The 23,261-nt window shown below is 49.6% G+C and overlaps 1 protein-coding gene across 4 annotated transcripts in view; it reads left to right on the forward strand.

Annotated features, from left to right (window-relative positions):
* Nucleotides 1-20,409, forward strand: part of LOC122382475 (abhydrolase domain-containing protein 2-like) — a 39,507-nt gene extending 19,098 nt beyond the window's left edge. For all 4 annotated transcript variants that reach the window (XM_043367847.1, XM_043367850.1, XM_043367849.1 and 1 more), the window contains exons 5-8: nt 3,922-4,108; nt 5,173-5,367; nt 11,216-11,370; nt 19,494-20,409. In XM_043367847.1, the coding sequence (XP_043223782.1) occupies nt 3,922-4,108; nt 5,173-5,367; nt 11,216-11,370; nt 19,494-19,639 (683 nt within the window). In that variant the 3' untranslated portion in view covers nt 19,640-20,409. The remainder of the gene's footprint in view (nt 1-3,921; nt 4,109-5,172; nt 5,368-11,215; nt 11,371-19,493) is intronic.
* Nucleotides 20,410-23,261: the final 2,852 nt, after the last annotated feature.

Raw genomic sequence — 23,261 nt, forward strand, 5'->3', positions numbered from 1 at the left:
CGCTCCAGCCGCATATAAGACGGCTCTGATACGATTCTTGATACCAGACAGCGCCATGCGATACCCGATACCCACCGGCAATCACGGTGTTTGCCGCTGCCGACGTGCGCAGCGTCCGATGTCGCCGCCCGGCCCTTGGCGACCCCGCCCCATTGCCCGTGGCCAGGGAGGCGGACGCCCACCCAGCCGTTCGCTGCGCTGCAGCAAGGTTGCGCTATCAGTGCAGTGGTTTGCCGGCGCCGGCCGCTAACATGCCGTGGTGTGCCGCCGGCACAGACAAGCCCAGCCTACCCGACCACCCCTACTGCTTGCAGTTCCCCCGTCTCCCTTCTGGGTGGTGGGCAGTGGCCACCTTCCGCCACCCCTACCCCTGTGTGACCGTCACTGCCCGCCCCACATCCTACTGACTGAAGAAAATGTGACCATGTTAAAATCGGGGAACTAATAGCTTGCCACTGGTCAGAAGCCTCAGCAAGTCACCCAATACCAAATTTCGACGGGTACTTTTGAATTCACTCATGACACATGTAAGGTGAGCAACAAATACAACCATTGGATTGGAACCGCTGTGGCCTAATGAACCATTATTCACTGCCTTTATGTATAACCTATGTCATATTTCTCTTTTATGCACCGGGCTTGCGATATGTTAAAGTGATTTCAATAGTATGCCATCAAGACCGGGACTGCTAGCCGTATAGATGTCCTCCCCCGACAAGACTTGTTCCGGTGTGTTGCTTTCTACGCATCACTGATTTTTAGACCGACCCACTTGGATCCCGTTTCATAATTCCCTACGTCATGTCACCAAACATCCACTGCGAAGCTAGAGTTGACTGGCCTTCTTGGCCGCCCCCTTTTCCCACACGCTATCGGTCACTCAATAAACTTCGCGTCCGACCTCATATCTAAAGAGATAAGTGTTATCAAAGATTTTTGCTAAGCGTTACGAACACAGCATGAGTTACACAATTCACAAGTAGTCCGGCACTAATTCACCAACCGGATGTTGACAATGCACGACACGATGTCTTCAGGTGTCTGGCGTTAACTGAGGCACTCATTCTCATTTTGATACTGGTATTACCTGAGATCCAACCGTGCCACCGCCCCACTTTGGAGATTCTTGTTGAGGTCATTTAGCAACACCAGCTGTGATGTCCTGCTATCAGCTGTCTTATCATTGCTTTTTATTATTTGCGCCACTTCATAGATCTCCATGGGCCATGTCAGTCAGTTTCTCCCGATCCGACTGGCAGGCTGTGTGTGAGTGTTGACCTCCGCCCCGGCCGCGCCGCGGCAGTGCCGAGTCACCCTGCAGACTCACCGGTGGAGGTGTGCCACCCGGTGTAGTCACACACAGGTGTGTCGCCGGCACCCAGCTGCTGCGGTGGCCCTGCAGCTGGGCTGTGGACTGTGACTCACACCCGGTGACCTGCCAGCTCCCCTGTGGGTAGCGGAGGGGGGGGGGGGGGAGGGTGCGTACGGCGCACTTCTAGTGAGCTTTGTTTTACAGGGCTTAGCGCCGGAAATAATCGGAAGGAAACACATGCCATGGACTCGCGGTGTAGGCCATTGCAATGGCCAATCAATGCATTGATGGAAATTATATCCCTGCTCTTCATTTTCAGATGAGTTAAAGGTCGACATTTACATTAATTATACGACTTAACCCTTGCCGGACCTATTGGATTTCTACATACATATTTCAAAGATCAAAGGCCGAGGGGGTAGCGGGTACGACCCCCCCTCTCCGTTTCGCCCCTAGTGGAGCTAGCGTGTCGCGGAAAAACGAGCGTGTGCGCCGTTACGAGACGCAGAGATTGATCCCGATTTTAAGGTTCTAGGTCAACCGGTGACCTCTGAGGTCAGGTCAAGTGCCCCGAGGTACGGTTCCGTTTTTGGTGAATAACTTCGCAAAAAAAAAAATGGTCACAGAGCCGCGATTTTGGCAGCATCGTGTTCGCCTCGCTCATGCGCGTCGAATAATATACTTTTTGTTTGGGTGAGGTCAACTTAGGGTGTTGACTTCAGTTCCGCTTTACCAGTACAGCGTAATGGGCGCAAAATGACCACCGCAGTCGACGCGCCCGTTAACCCCAATGAACGAACGAACGAACAGGTCACGTTCAGGTCAGCGCCCCCAGGTCACGAAATTGGTCGAAGGAGGTCATGTTGCATATCATTCGATTCGGCAGGTCTTCCTGAGAGGTCTTCCTGAGTCCATTGGTGGCTTTCCCGACTCGCTAGCTCAATTTGATCGGGAGTTATTGACGAAAAACTAATATGACCCTAATGACGTCATAAATGACGTCACGCAAGGTCAACATTGCAAAAGTGACGCATCGAGGCTTTCAAGGAGTGCATGAAATCACGATTCTGTGTGCTTGAGATAGTTGGAGATCGTTCTCGGCGCCAGAATAGCAGTTTTCATTTTTCCCCATTGACTTATAATCGTGAGGTCACGAAAATGACCTGACCTCATATGACCTTTAGAAAAGAAATCCGAGATATACGAGCTGTGTGACTGGTAATAGATACTAGATCCTGTAAGTTTCGTTTCCCTGTGAAAGCTCCTCTGACAGTGAGGGCGTTGCGAAGCTGCGACATCTGAAGACCGTGCAGAGGTTCACTTATGACGTCATAGGTCAGTGACCTGACCTGACCCGAAAATGCGGTTGGTGTCAAAAGATCCGGCTTGAGTGAAAGGTCAGGTATGTCAAGTTTCAGCTCTCTATCGCCAGGGTGCTCGGAGCTATCGCGAAAAAAAAAACTGAGGGGGCGGCACCCGCCCCCCCCCCTTCGGCCGGCGAGGGTTAAAATACCGTAGGTAAATATTAGACCGGGAAGCAGCGACTGGTAACAACACCTCCATAAGCGCGTTAGATCTCGTCTGTTTGCGTCAGTGCGGCGCCGACACCGGTGTATGTGTCGGATTCTGGTGCTGCGGTAAAGCTACTCTCAAAGAGACCTGAGTGCGCCTCCGGCCCAGCCGCGGATAACCTCGTTAGAACATCTATGGTCGTCACAGCGCCGGCTGACACTGCGGGAATTACTCTGATGGGAGCCCTTTGCAGCTGTCTGAGCAGGCGCTGCGGTGCGACGAAGGTGTCGGGTGCTGTCGCATACAAAGGTGGCTGCATTTATCATTTATTCTCAACCACAGTATGCTGTGAACGGGCTTTCGCTGATTTTGGTAAAGCACACGGTCTTTCAAAGATCATGGGTGCATATTAACCCCGCTGTCAAGGCTATCAAGCAAGCAAACAAACAAACAAACAAACAAACAAACAAACAAACAAACAAACAAACAAACAAAATCATGCAGTTTACTGTGGCTCCGCTATTTGGAGGCGGCACGTTCCTGACTTGATTAGTTCTCGTATCCTTTAGCATAGTTTGATGTCCTGAGGATTGCTCGTCTAATAATTCGGACAACATTTCAGCTGGCAGTAATGTGCAGGTGCATAAGAATGGCTGAGCGTGTCGCTCGTCCCAGCTTATCCTATAAGTCAGCACCATCACTCGGCTCTTAATATCTTAAAAGAAGGAAAAGAGAAGACGTGTTTAAATCAGATTAATTAGATGCAACCGAACTTGAACCTGACACAATCATAAATCGAAACATCAACAATCATAACCATCAGTAAATTTCATTTAAGAAATCAGACTGCCATCCTCACCTCTGAGCACCACCTCTGTTTGTGCTTGCTATTGTTTTCCTCGCCGGCAGGTCCATTCTCCCTCTGATGACTGCTTTGTTCGTGATCACTGTTGTTTTTCTACCAGCAGGTCGGATCTCCCTCTGTGTGCCGTGGTTGTTCCCCGCTCACCCTCACTGCTGTCTCGGCCGGCGATTGGGACCTCCCTCTGCGTACCGTGCTACGTTCCCTGCTGACCCCCACTCCTCCCTGCCGGTAGGTCGTACCGAGGAGCTGGACGTGATGCTCAAGTCGCACGTGGCGCGCTACCCGACCACCCAGATGGTGCTGGTCGGCTTCTCCATGGGCGGCAACATCGTCACCAAGTACATGGGCCAGCCGGGCGTTCGGCGCGCGCCCAACATCCTCGGCGCCGTGTCCATCTGCCAGGGATATGACGCCCAGAGGTGGGTGCGAGAGGGCGTCTAACGAGTAACGAGACTAGCTTCCAGTCACATGGAATGCAGTACGTAGACCTTCTTTCATGTGCAATCCACTGATCAGTGTCTTACTTTTATCTACCTCCGTGTCGAACACAGTGGGTGACATCCATCGTTATACTAGGGCCCTCAGCTGATCATTAACGCCAGTTACCTGATACCCAGCAACGCTTGGGCTGGTTGAATAGAGCTCTTTGAAGTAAAAAATCCCAGGGGTTAAGGGCTCGTTTTGTCCTTATGATCTGAGCATCAGGCAGTGCTGTCAGATCCTGCTCGCACCACTGGTAACAGGGGGCGCGAGACAGGGACTATCCCACTAGCTCACGGATGGGTGACGGATGGGTGACGGATGGGTGCCGGGTGGGTCGGGTGCGGGACGGTAGGCGGCGGAGGAGGGGTTGATGGATGGAACAGAATAGACGACGGACAGGAATGGAGATGAGACAAAGGATGAGACGTACAGCGGCGATAGCTGCCGTGTAATTCGGACGGCGCTCGTCGCCCGTGATATATGGAATCAGCGCTAAACGGATCGTTTTGTCATTGGGTAGTGACTTTTATAGGTTTCTGAAGACAGACAGTTTCTGCAGATAGATGCAGTGTTATTCAATACTTGTGTTCCCCGGAGAAAGGCTGATATAGCTGGTGAAAGTCGTTTAAGTATTTGAATAGCGAGCTAACGGTCTTCTGCCCTCTCCTGTATCTGTCTCCCTGACTCTCTCTCTCTCTCTCTCTCTCTCTCTCTCTCTCTCTCTCTCTCTCTCTCTCTCTCTCTCTCTCTCTCACTCACTCACTCACTCACTCACTCACTCACTCACTCACTCACTCACTCACTCACTCACTCACTCACTCACTCACTCACTCTCTCTCTCTTTCTCTCTCTCTCTCTCTCTCTCTCTCTCTCTCTCTCTCTCTCTCTCTCTCTCTCTCTCTCTCTTCTCATGGTCTGACCCCCCTCTGTGTCTGTGTCTACCCGGCCAACTCTCCCAGTCTTCACGGTCTGACGCTCCCTCCATCTCTGTCCCCGCCAGGTGCGTGAGCTCGCTGCTCTGGTGGCGCGAGTTCCGCCGCTTCTACCTGCACATGATGACCGAGAACATGAAGAGCATCATCATGCGTCACCGCGGCGTGCTCTTCACGGAGGACGCCAAGGCGCGGCACCAGCTGGACGAGCGCAAGGTGTTCATGGCGGCCACACTCAGCGAGTTTGACGAGGCATACTCCAGGTGAGCTGAGCACGCGCTGTGAGAGAGGGGAGGAGGAAGAGAGAGGGATGAAGAGAAGAAGGAGGGATGGAAGGAGGGAGGGATTGAGAGAGGGACGAGGGAGAGACCCGGAAGGTTTTTGTAATTTTAGATGCATCATCCGTGAACGCGGAACAGGATATTCTGATCGGCTTCTTGGTCTTAGCCATTGATATTATACATTGGTATTGTGATTCAGCTTCGGGAAAGGTTATCTCTTATACAATCAGTATGAAGACGCGTCTTTGAGTAATTGTGCTCAAATGTAGACAGTGCTGCCTCAAGGAAGCATTAAGTACGTCTACGGAACTGGTTCTAGGTACATTATGTCCAAGGACACCAACCCATTATTAGAAGGATGAAGAATAACCTGTTGCTCATTTCTATCAGAAATAGAAAAAAATAAACCAATATATATTCGGGCGTGGCCCTTCTTCAGTGGTACTTCAGTGGTTCTTCAGTGGTAGAGAGACACCAACCCACTCTGAAAATGTGGGCGAGTATTGGATAAGTAATGTAAATGATTGACTTTTGAGCAAAGTTTATGGTTATAACAATATCATTTTTTCAGACCTTTAACCTGTAATCCGACCTGTAATTTTCACTTATTCACGTCATATGCAGAGCAGAAAGGGAAGCTGGAGCAGGCGCCCTCTGCAGTGCGTCGGCAATCGCAGCCACTGTAAATTGTAATCCTACCGTTCGTTTTTGTCCGGAAATTTCAAAATCTCGAATTTTTCTGTAAAAAATGCATGCAATAGCTAGAAGGAAAACTTTGTCACCATCGGATTCCTCGCACCATTGCGCGTCGAATAATGTGTAAAATGAGTGAGTAACGACTGGGGAAAGACAAGATTTAACACAAAAGTTGATTTTGCCTCCCCCAACCGAAAATCTCTGGCGACGCCTATGATAGTGCCCCTGTAACACTAAATGTATGTGACTGCTATAACACCACTGCTGTGGGGAATTGCAGATCATTAAACTATACCAATTCACCTGACGAGGTCGGCCAGCTGCGGCGGCAATCACGGCACGAGCCGAGCGCGCTTGTACTATATGCCGGAGCCCTATCGTTAGCCAGTGTGAGGTGAAAGGGCTGCTGTGGAATGTTTTGTGGACCACTAAAATATAATGCTTGTTTGTCTTTAAAAGGCGTACTTAGCCTGGAACCTTCGTATTCCTAGATCTGGGTGTTACATACTTCTGGGTAAGATGGCAGCCTGTTGTTACTTACATCCGTGGCTAATTCCTGTCAGGTCCGTAGGTTTTTTTTGTAAGATCTGTAGCTGGTGTTAGTCTTTCAACACTGTTTCTTTCTGACATCGTGTTACCAAATCACTGTACCCGTACTATCACGTAATGACAGCTTGTCTGCAGCCGCTGTCACGTCCTGAAGGTGCGTGGACGTGTGCCAAGTCCACGACTCCTGGACACCGTCACAGCCCCTTTGTCATGTTCGGTCACTGAAGTTAGGCGCCCAACGGCCGGTCGCCCCCGGGAGACAGGACTGGGGTAGTCCGCAGCACTGGGGTAGTCGCGCCGGTCACCTTGCAGGCCGGTGCTATTCCTCACAGCCGCGAACGGTCGAATGCTGCGAATATGTGCCCACTTTTTCATTTCACAGCGCCCCATATCTTCTCAAAATGTCTAAAACTGGAGTCAAAGTTTGCTTATTCGTACTCCTGATGACGCTCATATCCCACCGAAGTTGGCCTCATTTGGAGATATCCCGTCGCGAGCGACTCATCAGAGCGGCCAAACTATGCTGACTGGTTGCGATGCCGTCTTGCGTAGCGGTTTCCGACGCGACGGGTTGCGCTGGGAGGGGCTCTGTCTGAGAGACACACAGGTACGGCAGCCGCAGTGCGGTAATTGCAATACAGCCCGGAATGTATCAACGTGTGCGTTGTGCTCCCCATGGATGGACGAAGTGTATCGGTGTGCACCTTATGGTAGGGAAATGTGGCGTCCATTGTTTGGGTCCATTGGTCCATTAGGTCCATTTAGTGGTCCAATGTTTGGGAACGACATACCAGTGGATGAACATTGCACCGTTAGTGCTATGAGAAGTAAATGGGAAGGGTTCATCGCGTTTTCTCAGGTATCGGTGGAACTAAACGGTTGCCCAAAAGTTCTCACACCTTGCCATGAATTGCCCTTAATCATGTGTTTTTTTTTTTTTTGTTGCAGATCACGTTGAAAATTTCATGAAACGTTCCTTTGGATTAACGCTACAAAACAAAGTTGGCAGATCGCTTGAATATGTCCGCTAACCAAAGTTATGAGGCAAATCGTATGGCCATCTATCGGTTACTGCAAGCGGGCAAGAGGGTCGTCGACATCGTGAGAGACCTTCAGGTGTCCAAGTCGACCGTTATGAAGGTCAAGAGGTTGATCAAAGCTGGCCAGAGTCTTGATACTAAGTCAAGAAGTGGAAGGCCTAGGTCAGTGAGGACGATGGCGAACATCAAGAAGGCCCGAAACGTGATCAACAAGAACCCAAAGACCACGATTTCGAAGGTGTCCAGGACCCTTGGGATCAGCCGCCAGAGGGGCCAAAGGATTATCAAGAAAGACTTGTCGTCGAAGAGCTTGAAGATTAGAGACGTGCCGAGTGTTGGTAAAAGTGCTGAAAGGAGGTTGAAGCGTACAAAGGCCTTGAAAAACTGGATAAAGAACTCGGCCAACTCCAGGGCCCAATCTCACCAAGTGCGGTAAACTCAATTTGGGGTAAAATGCCAAACTACCCCACTCCGTAATTACAAAAATACTACCCCGAAATTAGTTAAACTAGCTTGGTGAGATTGGGCCAAGTGCCCAACCTCACCAAGCTAGTTTAACTAATTTCGGGGTAGTATTTTTGTAGTTACGGAGTGGGGTAGCTTGGTATTTTACCCCAAATTGAGTTTACCGCACTTGGTGAGATTGGGCCCAGGAAGGTGCGAATTTTCTCAGACGAGAAGCTCTTCGTCATGGACGCCGTGGTCAACAAGCAAAACGACAGATACATCTCTGACCTTCCCGTGAGCTTGGTAAGCCCTGAGATCAAGTTCAACTCGGTATCCAAGAACCCTGCGAAGATCATGGTCCTCGGCATCGTAGCCAGCGATGGCAAGAAGCGTCCAATGACTTTCATCCCCGAGAACGAGAAGGTCAACGCCGTAGTGTACCAGAACCTGCTGAAAAGGCATTTCTTGCCTTGGCTAAGGAAGAATTACCCTCCTGGCACTTATGTCTTGCAGCAAGACGGCGCCCCCTCCCACACAGCCAGGTCGACGCAGGCCTTCTTGACCTCAGAGGGGGTCGAGTTCTGGCCACCGTCCATGTGGCCCCCCTCCTCACCCGACCTGAACCCGCTGGACTACGCCATCTGGTCGCGGATGGTCGGGGAGGTCAACGCGGAGAGGCACAGCAACATGGACAGTCTGAAGAAGGCCATCAAGAAGAGCTGGAGGCACATGGACGTGGCCTTCATCAAGCACGTCACCGGCCGCTTCCGCGACAGGCTCGAGAGGGTTCTGGAGGGTCAGGGGGCCTATGTGTCTTGAGTGTGTGGAAGATACTATGAGGTCATCATTCTGTGAAAATTTCAGTTTGATATCTAATAAAATGGATGACCTATTGGACTTTTTCTTAAAATGGTGCGAGAACTTTTGGGCAATTGTTTAGCTTGCAGATCAAAAGGATTTAAGGCATCATCGATTTTCGCGGAATGATGCTCCTTAGTCCTTAGTGTGGTGAAATGAACACTGGACTAACACTGGCTTATCTATCCTCCGAACATTGGTCAAGAAGTGCACATATGACATAACTGCATGTGCATTGTGCATAGGTGTCTGTCTCTTTTCCGGATGTTGTGTCAGAATACCTCCATTGTTGAATACTTAAGCTGAGCAACGTAGTCACTTTCTCGCTGTTTACTATTCACTGCGAGTATGGTAATCGTTATCATGCTCCAGCGTAATCTTGGGATCAGTTGTAGGGTAATAAACGATCTCGCTGCGAGGAACGACGTCCGAGCCTAGCGTGGTATTTTTATTTTCCTCTCCCATTTTTTTTTTTTAAGTTTGACCGCTGGGCTCTACCATCGCCCCGATAAACTTGTTCGCTACACCAAACGACAGACGGTGCATTTTACTCAAAGCCGGTCGTCATTTTGGACATGTCGTTTTTGATATTCGCGTGAACCATCTTGAACGGATTCGTCACCAGGTTCTGGCCACTGACGGAATTGAAATTCATGTTCTATTCGTAGCCATAAGGGAGTACCGTTTTGGATGCACCGAGCCACGGTAAAAGCGGGGCAATTTCCGTTGCGTCTGCCGGTGACCTGCGGCGGAGACCCTATTTGGCGGCTCTATAGGCGCTGAACGGTCACCGGTCCCGGAGCAATCCTGCTGACGCTGCCGATTGCTCCTGACAGGGGACTTCGGTAAGCTGCTGGACGTGCAGTCGTGGCATTGCGCGTATTCCGAACGAAAATAAAAAACGGAAATGGTGCATTGAGTGCGTTAATGACTTCAACATGTTTTTAGCATTTGGTCTTTAAATAAGTTTTTGATTACATACCATTGACGTTTATTCTATATCATATGGCTTGTTCTGTTTCCTGTCAAATATAGGTACGTACACTTATTGAAGTAGGTACATATATTGAAGTATAACGAGGCGCGCTAGGCAGAAGGGATATTCAATCATCCATTTTTGGCAATGGGCAGGGGTAGGTATCTATCTGGCGCAATGCACAGGGATACTTTTACCGGTTTTTTTGTAGCTGTTTTTCCTCGAATGAGATTTTACTGATAGTTACGGCACTTTTAAGCCTACGTGGTGCCTTGAACATTGATTTATTGATCAAGAATCAGAATCTGTCGTTTTTATTTCACGTGTCTTCCAAAACCAAATTGGTTCGATATTCCAGAGAGTTTGCATTGTTTAGTACAGCACGCAGGAATATGTTTCAAACAAGGTCGCCTTGCCCCGTTTTCCGATTGTTCCCGTCAATAGCGGCTTCGACAGTTCCAAAGAATGCGTCTGAATTCCTTCATCCGTTTTTCATTCGCTTGCTTCAAGAGCTCTTTCAGTCGGCCAACGCAGCACATGCTATTTTCCCATTATTATGTTTGGTTTCGGTCGCTGGCTTTGCGAAACATTCACATTGTTATTGCACAGTAAACCTTATTCCTTCTGGATCAAAGAATATAAAGGGGTGCTAAGAATTTTAAACCGGGCTTCCCGTGTGTTGGCCGGTGTCATTAGCATCGAGTATTATACTATTGCATTCACACCGCCGACCATTCTATGCAGCTAATTAGATTCTTTCCCGAGAGTCTGTTTCTGTCGGAGCTGACCCTCATTGGGCGATCGGTTAGTCTTTTTTGTGGACTGGGAATGGGATAGAGAACTTGGAGGCGACACGTCCTACCGAACGCCGATCAAAGTCACGATGTTTCGTTGGATGATGAATGAGTGCATTGTACTTCGAAATTCGACATCTGTACTTACTAACCATCAGCCTCATCCGTTTTTAACGTGCATCTGCTGGAATAAATGTGAGTTCGCACATTATGGTTTAGAAATCTGACTTTGTTTTTATCAAACTTCTACTCTTTGCTTTGCAGAGCACTCTCAAGAAGTTTGCCAATGTTATACTGACGTTATTTTTATGAGAGGTGCCGGTTATTTTGCGATTCGTGGCACGCAGCCGTCCGTTGTCTTTGTATAGTGAGTGCCTTTCCTGATATCGGCTGCTGATCGCTGTTTGTCGCCGGCCCGATCCTCCGATCTCAGCGAACGGTAAACGCAATCCGCCCCCGGCTGTCCTCAGACGTGTGAACGGTTACAAGACGCTGGAGGAGTTTTACCGCGACAACAGCTCTCTGACCTTCCTCGACGGCATCGACGCGCCGATGGTGTTCATCAACTCGCGCGACGACCCCATCGTGCCCAGCGTCATACTGGAGGATGTGCGCCGGCACTGCAGTGAGTATTACTTGGACCGGGGGCGACTATAGGGCGCTGCGGTATCGGGTACTGACCCGCGCCTCCAGTATCGGCGCTAACTATACAGTCTATGGGGTGTGGAGGGTGGTTTCACTTCACCGGATGCCCTGCACTCCGCCAGAGTCCATTACCATGGGCGGTGTGTCTTGCCTCAAGTAGGTACTACTCCGGTCGTCGTCGCGCTCATGACTGGTGAAGTGTTTTACCCTGGCGCTGAGTACCATCGCTGGGCTGGCTATCAACTGAGGTACCATCAGTGGCACATCACTCCGAAAACAAATACGCCTCCGCGCCTATTAGCGCCCGAATTTCAGCTTTAGGGTCCATTACGGCTCAATGGGTAATGTTTGTACTGTGATGGCGGGGCTATTCATCCAGTGACTGGCGGTTTCAGCGACCAATATTCACCTGCTTGGTTGATGAGCTCGGAACCGTAGCGGCCTAATGCAACGTCCCTCAAACGAAACTTATGAGGCACCGAGCACAAAACAGGTTTTTGGTGATCATTGCTCTGAGGATTGGGTTAGGATGGACCCTGGTGTGATAATTGTAGCTATGAAGTCTGGGTATGGCGAGGTAGCTCATAGCGTTAGCCTGTTTGTTTGCGCATTATTTTGTAATTCATAATTTGTCTGTTTCATTGCTTATATAAATTATTGGTGAATTGATCAAGGAGTTGTCTGTGAAAAGATATACATCAACTGACCGACTCATCTATTATATTTTATTACGTAAGACTCGGGAGTCTCGTCGAGGGAATTGCCCCTCGAGAGTATTATTAATGGGTCCAATAACTATTTCCACGACACATGTCATGGGCCATCAGTGACATTTGCACATCAAAATTACAATCAAAACTTCAGTTACAAATGCTAAGCTATTTCTCTGAGATCGGCAGTCCTAACTGGTGTCGGCTGTCGAATTTTACCATTCGCTTACCTAAAATAGCTCACCACTTCTGCTAGGCGCTAGTGAGGTCTGGATGCATAACTGACAACTTTTTCTTTTCGTCGAGAAGCAACAAAATATCGGGATCAAGATTCTTGGAGGTTAAATAATTGAAGCGTTGATTGTTTGCTCCGTGATATGTGATAATGAGGATGCGTAATTTATTTTAATACGCAGCTTATGCGGATACGCGTGTTCCCTTGAGTAGTACGTCCCATGCTAACATCTGACCTTTACCTCATGTTCCTCCTCCTCTCCCATCTCTATCATTACACGTCGGTCATCAGCTCCGGTGCTTATCTGACCATCCAGGTAGCTTACATGCATCAGTCAGCAATCCCCTCACTAATCCTGGGCCCCTGGGTGCCGACGTCTGATCGGCAGCGCGGCCGGCGCGGACCACCTCTGCGACGCTTTACGTCTGTCAGTGCGACCCCCATGGGCGGCCGCTGCGTCTGTCGGCGCCCCCGGAGCGCGGCAATTGGAGGTGACGTTTTGACGGCGCCGTCTGGCGCCCGTGGGTGGCTCGTCAGACACCATGAGAGCCGAGCGGCGCGTCTCACTGGGCATGAGGTGATGCGTGGGCGTACGCGCGCGGACACGGTGAAATGTGTCCCACGCGGGTGTTCGGCGGGATCGAGCGACGCTGGAAAGAGTATACTGAAAGACGGAGTCGGCCGTTTGTGGTGGTGGAACGCGGGTAAGAGTCTGCAGTAGGTGTCCCCGGGTGACAGTGAAGGCGGCGCGATGGAGAGGCGGAGGAAATTTCATGAATTCATGCAATGAAGAGCGGGTCTTTGAATACAGCTTAAAGTGATGAATCAAATACCATGCACTGTTGTCTGCTTGTCCCTTTGGCTTTGACGCGCCCGAAGAATGAAATTGAAACGTCAGCTAATAGTTTGCGATAGATTGGCTAATTTCTTACCTTTTGAAACCTTTCCTTTAAAAATCATTATCTTATGGCCTCTCGATGAAATTTATCAGGCCTATAAGGACTTTCTCAACAAGGTGTTCACAAGTTTGGGAAATTGGTTTCTTGCTGTGTGCGCTATTCCATCGCAAGTAAATTGGGAAGATATATAGTTGATTTATTTCTGTATAGTTGGCAGTTAAATTGTGCTCACATTCTCAGTTGACTTTTTTACTTGGACGTTTCCCATTCGTAATCGTATTTTCATTGACCCTACCACTCACATACGCACACCACACGTCCTGTTCGCGTGACTTCACTCGACACCACTCGAGCTATCTGCGCTCGTTCGGCTCGCTGGCAGTACAAATATTGAAAGAGAGCGACGACGCGTTTCATTTAGTACTGGGTTTCGAACAGTTGGTTCAGACTGTATGTAAAGTGCTTATGTCAATCCTGCACCACCGTTTCACGCGGTAGTGGCCAATGTGTTTGAACTACGACGCTTCTGCTGCGTTCGTCGTTACGGCTGAGTAAGCGCTTATAGTAATGCGACTACGAACTTCCGAAATACCCTGTGGGTACTTGGGCACGTTATTGCCAACCATACGGATGCATGGCTGGAGTTTGGGATGTGAATGGTACATTAGCTCTGAGATTAACTCATCTCCGTGTTGTGCGGCTCGTTCAAATTTTATTGGATCATTGCCTTCGTTATCGAACGAAGTCGAGGTTCCCGCGCTGGCTAGGGGGCGCTAAGCCATGCGATCACAAACGGCAGCAGTCGCTACTTCAGAGGATGAGCGCATCATATGCAATCATGCCTCTTCATGTTTAGTTAAGTTAATTGCTAGATGCTGATATGTGCTCACGTAGTCATTTGCATTGTTTAAAGGCTGTAAAATTGTAAAGCAATGATACCGAACTTCGAAAGCTGCTGGTACAGTAAGTAATATGGAAACTCAGCAATGCTAACGGCTCAGGAAAGCCTGGTGGCCTGATCCACTGAGTAATCACACTTTACCTGTCGCTCGGTCGCCATTCAACAGTAGGGTTGTTCAAAAAAACCGAATTTTGGAAAAGTATATGGGCTCATGGCTCATGTGGTGCGGTATTCTTTTCTGAGACCAATGATGCCCTTTTTACTGAAAAGTATTAACTGTTAGGGGCTCCTCAAACGGCTTAAAGAGGACCATGTTACGCCCGCCGACCGGCCGGTGTCAATAAGGGCGATAATTCGACGCCGCACGGCGGCGGCAGCGCCTTATCGGCACCGCGCGCCACGGCATCTGCCGGGCGGCCGGCTGGGCGGTGGGAAGTTATACTATAAGTGCGTGGTCTTATTGCACACGATCGGGGTGAGCTATCCCATGTTTTCGGGGTGGAACGTTTCAGTGCAGCATCGGTGCGTCTGCCACGGTGGTCTGTGTCGATGGTATAGAAAATAACTCAAGCAGAGCTCAGAAAAGAACGAATGATTCCGGGTAGTTGCCTCGAAACAATCCGTTCCAAGAATACAGCTGCCTTCTTAACGTACCGTATCACTTGTTAATTCTTCAAAAAGCAAACTCTGAGCAATAACACACCTCTTTGCATTGCTGTTGACAATTTACGTTAGTTTTTGACGGTGGCTCGCAGCCCCAATATGCTGCCGCGCAACTTTATTCCAACGGCGAAACGGCAACTTTGCGAGAATCGAAAATTCACGATATACGTACAGCAGGGGCTGGCAATGCAGTATGCACAAGGACAGAATATGGAGGAGACCCGACAGTCATCGGCCCAAGTTTGGGGGTGGCTTTGACGAGCATATGCGTCACCAATGTCATTATTCAGATACGTTGATGTCAGATGCTGGGGCAACAGAATCGACGCCAGGTGTAACTTAGATTAGCGGGTCGAAAGAAAACATAACATGTCTGGGAATGACAGAGTGGCCACCCTGACAGTGTGACGAAGTGAGACATGAGTAGAGACATTAGCCGGAGTACCTACTCATATAAATCAAGCGCCGTTTATCCAATCCTTCGAGCATAAGCGACGCCGGCAGTCCGGCCAGGGCGGCCGTGCCCACCGATGCCGATCAAGACCCGAATCCAGACCCGGCATAGAACACAGCTCTGCCCTGACGTGACACATTACCCCGGTGTGTCACTCATGACGGATAGACCAATGCAGGAGCCTTGCCAGCTCCTGTTGTACCTACTTCGTTAAATTTTCGATTCTCGCTAAGTTGCCGTTTCGTCGTTGGAATAGAGTTACGCGGCAGCATATTGGGGCTGCGAGCCACCGTCCAAAAGCAACTTAAATTGTCAACAGCAATGCAAAGAAGTCTGTTATTGCTCAGAGCTTGCTTTTTGAAGAATTAACAAGTGATACAGTACGTTAAGAAGGCAGCTGTATTCTTGAAACGGATTATTTCGAGGCAACTACCCGGAATCATTCATTCTTTTCTGAGCTCTGCTTGAGTTATTTTCTATACCATCGACACAGACCACCGTGGCAGACGCACCGATGCTGCACTGAAACTTTCCGCCCCGAAAACATGGGATAGCTCACCCCGATCGTGTGCAATAAGACCACGCACTTATAACTTCCCACCGCCCAGCCGGCCGCCCGGCAGATGTCGTGGCGCGCGGTGCCGATAAGGCGCTGCCGCCGCCGTGCGGCGTCGAATTCTCGCCCTTATTGACACCGGCCGGTCGGCGGGCGTAACATGGTCCTCTTTAAGCCGTTTGAGCAGCGCCTAGCAGTAATACTTTTCGGAAAAAAGGGTATCATTGGACTCAGAAAAGAATACCGCACCACATGAGCCATGAGCCCATATACTTTTCCAAAATTCGGTTTTTTTGAACAACCCTATTCAACAGTGATGGGCCACCGCGTGGATCCCAACTCGTGTTGTAGCGGTCATTTACTGGCCACCTGCCAATGGCTCGGACGAGTGTGAGAGCTCTCTGTGCGGCGGTCAGTGGTGTGTGGCTGCCCAAGTTGGCTACTCCAAGTGCCGGTGACATTTGGAGTTTGCCAGGGGCGTCCCCGGCGGCGCGAACTTGCCGGGCGCCGTCGCTGTAGCTCTCTATCCCCGCGGTTACGGAGGCCCATGACGTCCCAGGAGCCCTCGCGGGCATCGCTCGGTGGCCAGAGGACTGGACCCGATGTCGGCGTTAGTCGCTCTGCTGCCCGGAGACCGCCTCTGAGTAGCGGTCGTAGCCCGTAGGGAGGGGGTGGTGGGGTGTAACGGGAGTAGTGCGAGTGTGAAGTGGGATTCTGGAGTGGTTGGAGTAGTGGTGGTCGGCCTTAGTACTTAACGGGATTCCAGTCGGAGGAAACTGCGTGCAAATGTGCATTTCAAAACCATCCCTTTTTACAGAACTCCCAACTATCCCTAGGCAGTCATTGCCCAAGAAACAAAAGGTAGGCGTGGCAGCATTCGGCATCGCTCCCTTTTCTGTTCAGCGGACATCACAACTAATTGATGTTCTGCATACTACGTGCGTTTGTTTTTGTCCAAATAACATCATTTGCCTTTCATTCTTTTATCCTCCACGTGAGGTCCCATCCGGTCGGGTCATTTGTGTGGAAGCGCAGAGTCGAGTTATGTCATTTTAGATTTATGTCGCCCACTCGGCACACTCGCAGCGCTCCGTGTGTCTGTCTGTCCGGGCTCCTCCGCCGGTAGTCGTGGCCGCCGAGGGTTCCAACCTAACGGCGTGCTCGCCATGGGGCACGACACGCCGGCCGTACCCGGCGGCACTCTGCGCGATACGGTACGCCAGCGACGGGTTCGCAGCGCCTCGCCGCCCGGGAACCGCCTGGCCCACAGACGCCCACCTCCGGCCGACTAGCACCTCGGTGGGGCCACCCGAAGGGCGCGACTTCTGCGGTCTTTCATTAGCGCGTATACAGACACACAGATACAGGGATTGTGGAGCGCACGCAGAATCCCAATCAGGCGGCCTTTCAGTCCAGTCAGTAGGCGTCCTTTGAAATAGCCGGAGCGATAATGGTCTAATCGCATTATCCGATCCGGCATTGCCTGTGGCACGGTTGTTTGCTGTTGGATCCGTAATCTTGGTTCGATCTGGACTTGGTTGCATTGTCGCTTTTGCAGTTACACTTGCTATTTAACCTAATCACGATCGACTGATTGGTCGGCATTGATGTGAGTTTTGAAAGCTCACTACGCGATATGCCATCTTATTTTTACGTGTAACATTCAGAATCGGCATATCTCATATTGCCCCACCCCACGTCTTTCATTCTCCACTGAGGCCATTGCTCACTGAAATCCCTATCAACGATACACGGTTCCCGTTTTGTTTCTCACGGTTAGCGAGAAGAAACGCGTCATTACATTTCAAGCTTAGGAGACTGAAGAGCAAATGAGAACCGTGCCTGTTGGGACTGACGCTAACAAGTAGCCAACTGTTCCGAAAAAAAACACCAATGAATGGTGGAGCAGGCTGTTTATTGTGTACATTTGCGCCTTACTGGTTGTTGGGCGTCTGATACGCGTCCATGTATTGGTCTAATGGGTTTCAGCTGTTTGGGATCATTCGAACGTTTTTGTCGTACACGGTTGTTTGCGAACATAATCAGATACCTATGAGTCGTATTTTAATGGAATGACTTGACGGTGTATTTGCAAGTGGAGTAACTTATTCTGATAATATAGTTACTAGGACGGTTAGTACTTAGTATAACCAGAAAAGCGTTGGGCCGGGAATCCCTTCAGCAGCCGTTATGATTGGACTCTTTCTCGGCCCACCGCGCCCGCCTCGTCAATGCCCTGCCCCGGCTGGGCGGCGCGTTTGTGCGGCGCGGACACGTTTTGCTCCTTAGCTCGTTTGGCCGACAGATGCTCCGTGTTTCTAGCAGCGACACCAGTGTCATTTGATCTCGGCTCGGCGACTGAAGAGAACATCAATCGCCCGGGGAGGTGCCGTAAAAATGGCCGCCGATAATGTCGCCGTAACCAGGGGCGTGTGTTCGCAACCGCCGTCATTGGATTAATGGTTGGATGACGTGTGTGTCAATGCGTGTAAATGAACGTAGAATAACAGCCGCTTATTCTGTTATAAACTTGCTAATATCACTCGTTCTAACTATGCAGGCGTCATTTGCTGCTTTATGTCGCCTATCTCCGTTGTTGGCTATGTATTTCGCTATACACATACAGATTACATCAAAATTGCATCCACTATGGATTTATATTACAACGATCCTATACTGGTGTTATTTGGATAATTGACTACCTTTCTGTAAGCTTTTTGGACATGGCTTTGCATGGTGTACGTAATACGGTACGTTCTTCTGTTGCACCGCCTCAATTGTCTTCCCCAGGTACAGGCACTTCACAGATCCATCGGCACGATGCTTTTTTGTTATGGCTGAATTTATTTTTTCCACCTCACTCTGGTGTGATACCAACTGGATGTTCTCACGTCTGACTCTGGTGTATTCGGCTGGACCCCCGGCGCTGCTTGTGACGACACATGACCGACTTTTGATACACCTGAGATGATTGGGATAGTTGGAGGCCGCTCGGACGGCGAATGGCGACGTGGGCGGGCCGATATTGTCATGGGTGGGTGGCCGTCCCGCGGCTGCCCGACCCACATTCCCCCAGTTCCATCATCACTTGTCTTATTTTGTTTTGTTTGCCCTTTCGCTTCTTCTGTGACCCATGACTCATGTCCAGATTATGCTTGTCATCGCTAGATATTGCTCTTGTCTTGTAAGTTAGAAAGGAAAAGTTAACGAGTCGATGGAGTGTTATTACGGATCTTTATTGTGATATTTAGACGATCGAACAGGCTCACTGATACGTCTGTTTGAAGAGGATTACTAGTTCACTAACTTTTGTGACTATCCGTGTGTGGTTGAAAAGAGCCACGGCCGGACCAAGGCGGCTGCCGGATGCCCGTCCGTGTGTTTTTCATTGTACCCTCTTACACTGCGCAGGCCTAGCTAATTTCTCATCTCGTGTGTGATCAACCTCGGGCCGTACCTTATATGTCCCTGTATTGCATTGTGCGAGCCGTGCTGCACATTCTGTGTATTATGTACAGCCGAACTAACCTGTCTGTGTGCTCTCAGAGAGCCATGACCGTGCTAACCCTCCGTCTGTGTGTTTTCAGAGAGCTATGGCCGGACTGTGTGTGTCCTGTCTGTGTGTGTGTGTGTCCTCAGAGAGCCATGCCCGGACTAACTTCACCATCTTTTTGTTTATTTGCAGAGAGCCACGACCGGACACTGCTGGTGGAGACGGAGCACGGCGGCCACCTGGGCTTCTACGAGGGCGGCTTCCTGGTGCCCCACTCGGTGACCTGGATGGACCGGCTGGTGGTACAGATGGCTCACAGCCTCGTCAGCGGCGCCTGAGCCGCCGGCGGGCCGCGCGGGCCGACCTGACCTGACCCGACCTGACCGGGAGGGTACCGACGGCCGGGTGGGTGCGGGCCGACCTTCCGCAGCCAGGCAGCGAACCTCGCGGCGCCCGGGCCGCCACAGCCAAATTCCGCGCACTTCCAGATAGGTAGCGTGAAGCGCGTCTCATCTACTAGTCCTTGTAATGGCAGGATCCGCTGGAGATGTGTGTACATTGAAAAACCGCAGGCTAGTTGATCACTGAGCTTCAGTCTCAGCGGTATAGGGTGCATTGGTTTCACATGTTACTCCAGAACGCACAAGAAACGCATTATTTATGAATGCTTTGTTTGGGTTGCACTGAGTCTGTTTCGCCTATGGCTGCCATGACATGAAAAGCGTGCTTTTAGTGCGACTTCGCCATCCTGATGTGATATTGATTGTGTTTATCAGATAAATTGGCTTATAGTGCAATGTTTCATCTGGTTTCTCTTCATGCTCGTAAGATCTGCTGCATTTCGGGAACAACGCACAAAGTTCACGCTCATAGGGCATTTGAATGTGGCACCTTTCGTTTTGCTCTCGCCTGGTTCTTCTTTGATTGCACCAGTTTCAAGCTTGCTAATGTGCAGCGCACAATCAGTCAATGCTTCTTTCCAATCGGACGCTTGTTCCTTTTATTGTCATCAGTATGTGCACATTGCCAACGGTGTTAGGCTGCGTGTTTAAGCGACAGCAATTACGTGTTTTCATTTATGTTTAATACATATTTATCCATGCTTTCTTCTCTCGTTGTCAATCGCTGATGACCAGTTGGGTGCCTTTGGCGAGACGGGTCGCTATGATGGGTCTGTTCAACAGTCGAGACCTGCTGACCGGTCATCGCACCACTCCCCGCCCACCGAGCACCGTCCATTCTGTCCGAAGAACCCGGGTCCGGGCGCGGTGACCTTCCCGTCTGAGATGGGGCTCATCACGCTGCTGTGCTTTGGTGGGGCCTGACCGCACTTCTGATAGGGAGAAGAGACTAGCCAGTCGCGAGGAGGAACAGACGGGTGATCGATGCCGCTTTGTGATAGGAAGGTGTTTCGGCAGAGTTCCGTGCTATGTCGTGACCTCAATGCATACCTTATCCGTGGCCCATAGGAGCCGATGGCCGATGAGCAGTGAGCAGCCTAGGGCTGTGAGTGAACGGGCAACTTCGTCCCCAGTCAGATACTCGTTGCCTTTTGAGAAAATGCAAAGGTGAGGTTGTGTGCAGGCGGGGTGATAATGGTACGCACTTATCTTGCATTAAATTGGGTTGTTGAAATGCTTCATATGATATGTCATGGGCTTTATGTCAATAGTGTGTTTTTATTATTGTTAACACGCGCAGTGGAAGGGTTGCGAGTACTACGCCCAGTGGAAGGGGGGCGGATGTCGCCCCCCCCCCTAAGATGATAAGATCTCAGCTCCCACTGGATCTAGAAAGACGAAATTTGGGGGGTAGGTGAAGGCCCTGGGGAACTCTGTTGTGTGTGAATTTCATGACCCTAGGTCAATATCTTCAAGGTCAAATGAGGTCAAATGTGGTCAAATCTGCCATATGAGCGACTTTTTTGCGTTTACACGCCGATAACGTAAAAAAAGTTACCGGCCGATTTTCTTTTTTCTTTCACTATACGAAAGAGCATACATTTGTGAGTATGTATTGTGAATTTTTAGTTAATCCAACAATAAATATGGCAGCTAGAAGCCTGCTAAGGGTAAGATGTCGCCGGCTGAAGCGGGATCGGCCGACGCGGGAAACGCGGCAATCACAATTTTGTGTTTACACACTCATAACTGAAGTTGTTACCGGCCGATTTTCAAAATTCTTTGACCATGAGATTGTCTGTACATTTCTTAGTCTTCTCACAAAGTTTGACGCTAATCGAATATAATCAGCGGTAAGGAGCGCGATGTAAAGACTGAACCGTCCCGCCCCGGCACAGTCTATAATTCAGGCGGCGCGTAACGGCTAGCGCCGGCCGCCGCGCCGCCGCGGCGACAGGATGTTTGACTTTACACCGCTATTAGGGGAAGGAGGGTGAATTGCGCCACCTTAAAGAAAAACGCTAATTGTAAGAAAACCACTGGAGATGTAAGCATGCACTGTTCACCATTTCAAAGAGGAACTCATTGGCTACAATTTAAGAGCCTCCCGATCAATTAAGAATGTTTCGTTTGCTTCTGACAGCTGCTTTTTCAAAAACATGCAAAAGGGCGCATTTACCAACAACTGATTACTGATGTAAATTGCGCCAGGGGGATGGCGCAATTAGAACCCAATTGCGCCCTATTCTTTAACATGGCTAAGCAAAGGAGACAGAATGCATACACTCCGGCAGTCTATGTCATTGTGGCTTACTTGGACATGTATAATGTGAATCAAGCACGATACATAATAAATGTAGATATAAATTGCGATGTTTTTTGCGCAGGTAAATAACTTTACATGTGTCCGGTATGCCTGTGAAGTGGAACGAAAACGTTTGATGTAACCGACTAGATATATATGAACGTATGCGACTAGACGGTTATATTTTCAATCGTTTCTCTCAAAGTTAACACGCGCAGTGGAAGGGTTGCGAGTACTACGCCCAGTGGAAGGGGGGGGGGCGGATGTCGCCCCCCCCTAAGATCTCAGCTCCCACTGGAGCTAGAAAGACGAAATTTGGAGGGTAGGTGGGGGCCATGGGGAACTCTGTTGTGTGTGAATTTCATGACCCTAGGTCAATATCTTAAAGGTCAAATGAGGTCAAATGTGGTCAAATCTGCCATATGAGCGACTTTTTTGCGTTTACACGCCGATAACTCAAAAAGTTACCGGCCGATTTTCTTTTTTCTTTCACTATACGAAAGAACAAACATTTGTGAGTATGTATGGTGAATTTCTAGATGATCCAACAATAAACATGACGTCGCCACGGATTTTTGAGTGGGGGGGTCGGGTTTCTAGTCTTCACCCGATGGGTTGGGGTGTTTTTTTTTTTTGCCACACTTCCCAGTTTTGTGCGTGCGTATGTGTGTGTGCGTGTGTAACAAATCGGCGCGCAGCGCCGCCAAATTTGGTATAACCTATTAGGTTGGTATACCTACCTACATCACTTGCGTAAAAATTATCACTGGTCATTTAAGGTCAGGTCGCCATGTCAAGTTCAGTTATACGGTATACCTCTATAAAAACTTTCCTGAGTTTCCCCTCTCGCCATTCTTGTAGCTTTTCTCCCATAACTTCGAAATTTGGTACACTGTATAGGTACCTAATGTATATGGGGTTATACGTGTCAGCAATTCATGATTCTAACTGAGGATTTACATCTATGATCTGAAGGCAGGTCAAATACGTGACCTCATCATTAGAAAATAATGAGAAATTAGAAAAAGCACGAATGCCTCCTGCTTTGAAAAAGTTCATCAGAAACGCAAAATATCTTTGGAGCCATGACAAATCAGCTCATTCATTGCCAGGGACAGGGTGCAACTTATGGCGAGTGATGACTCGAAAGGTCATTAGTGGAAATGTCCATCGATGGCCACCAGCATTTTTTTCTACAACTTTTGACGAAGACGCGGTAGAGCGATGACAGCACCTGGAAGGTGTTCACTGTTC

Source organism: Amphibalanus amphitrite, unplaced genomic scaffold (assembly GCF_019059575.1).
Source record: "Amphibalanus amphitrite isolate SeventyFive unplaced genomic scaffold, NRLGWU_Aamphi_draft 000140F_arrow, whole genome shotgun sequence".
Lineage (NCBI taxonomy): Eukaryota > Metazoa > Arthropoda > Thecostraca > Balanomorpha > Balanidae > Amphibalanus > Amphibalanus amphitrite.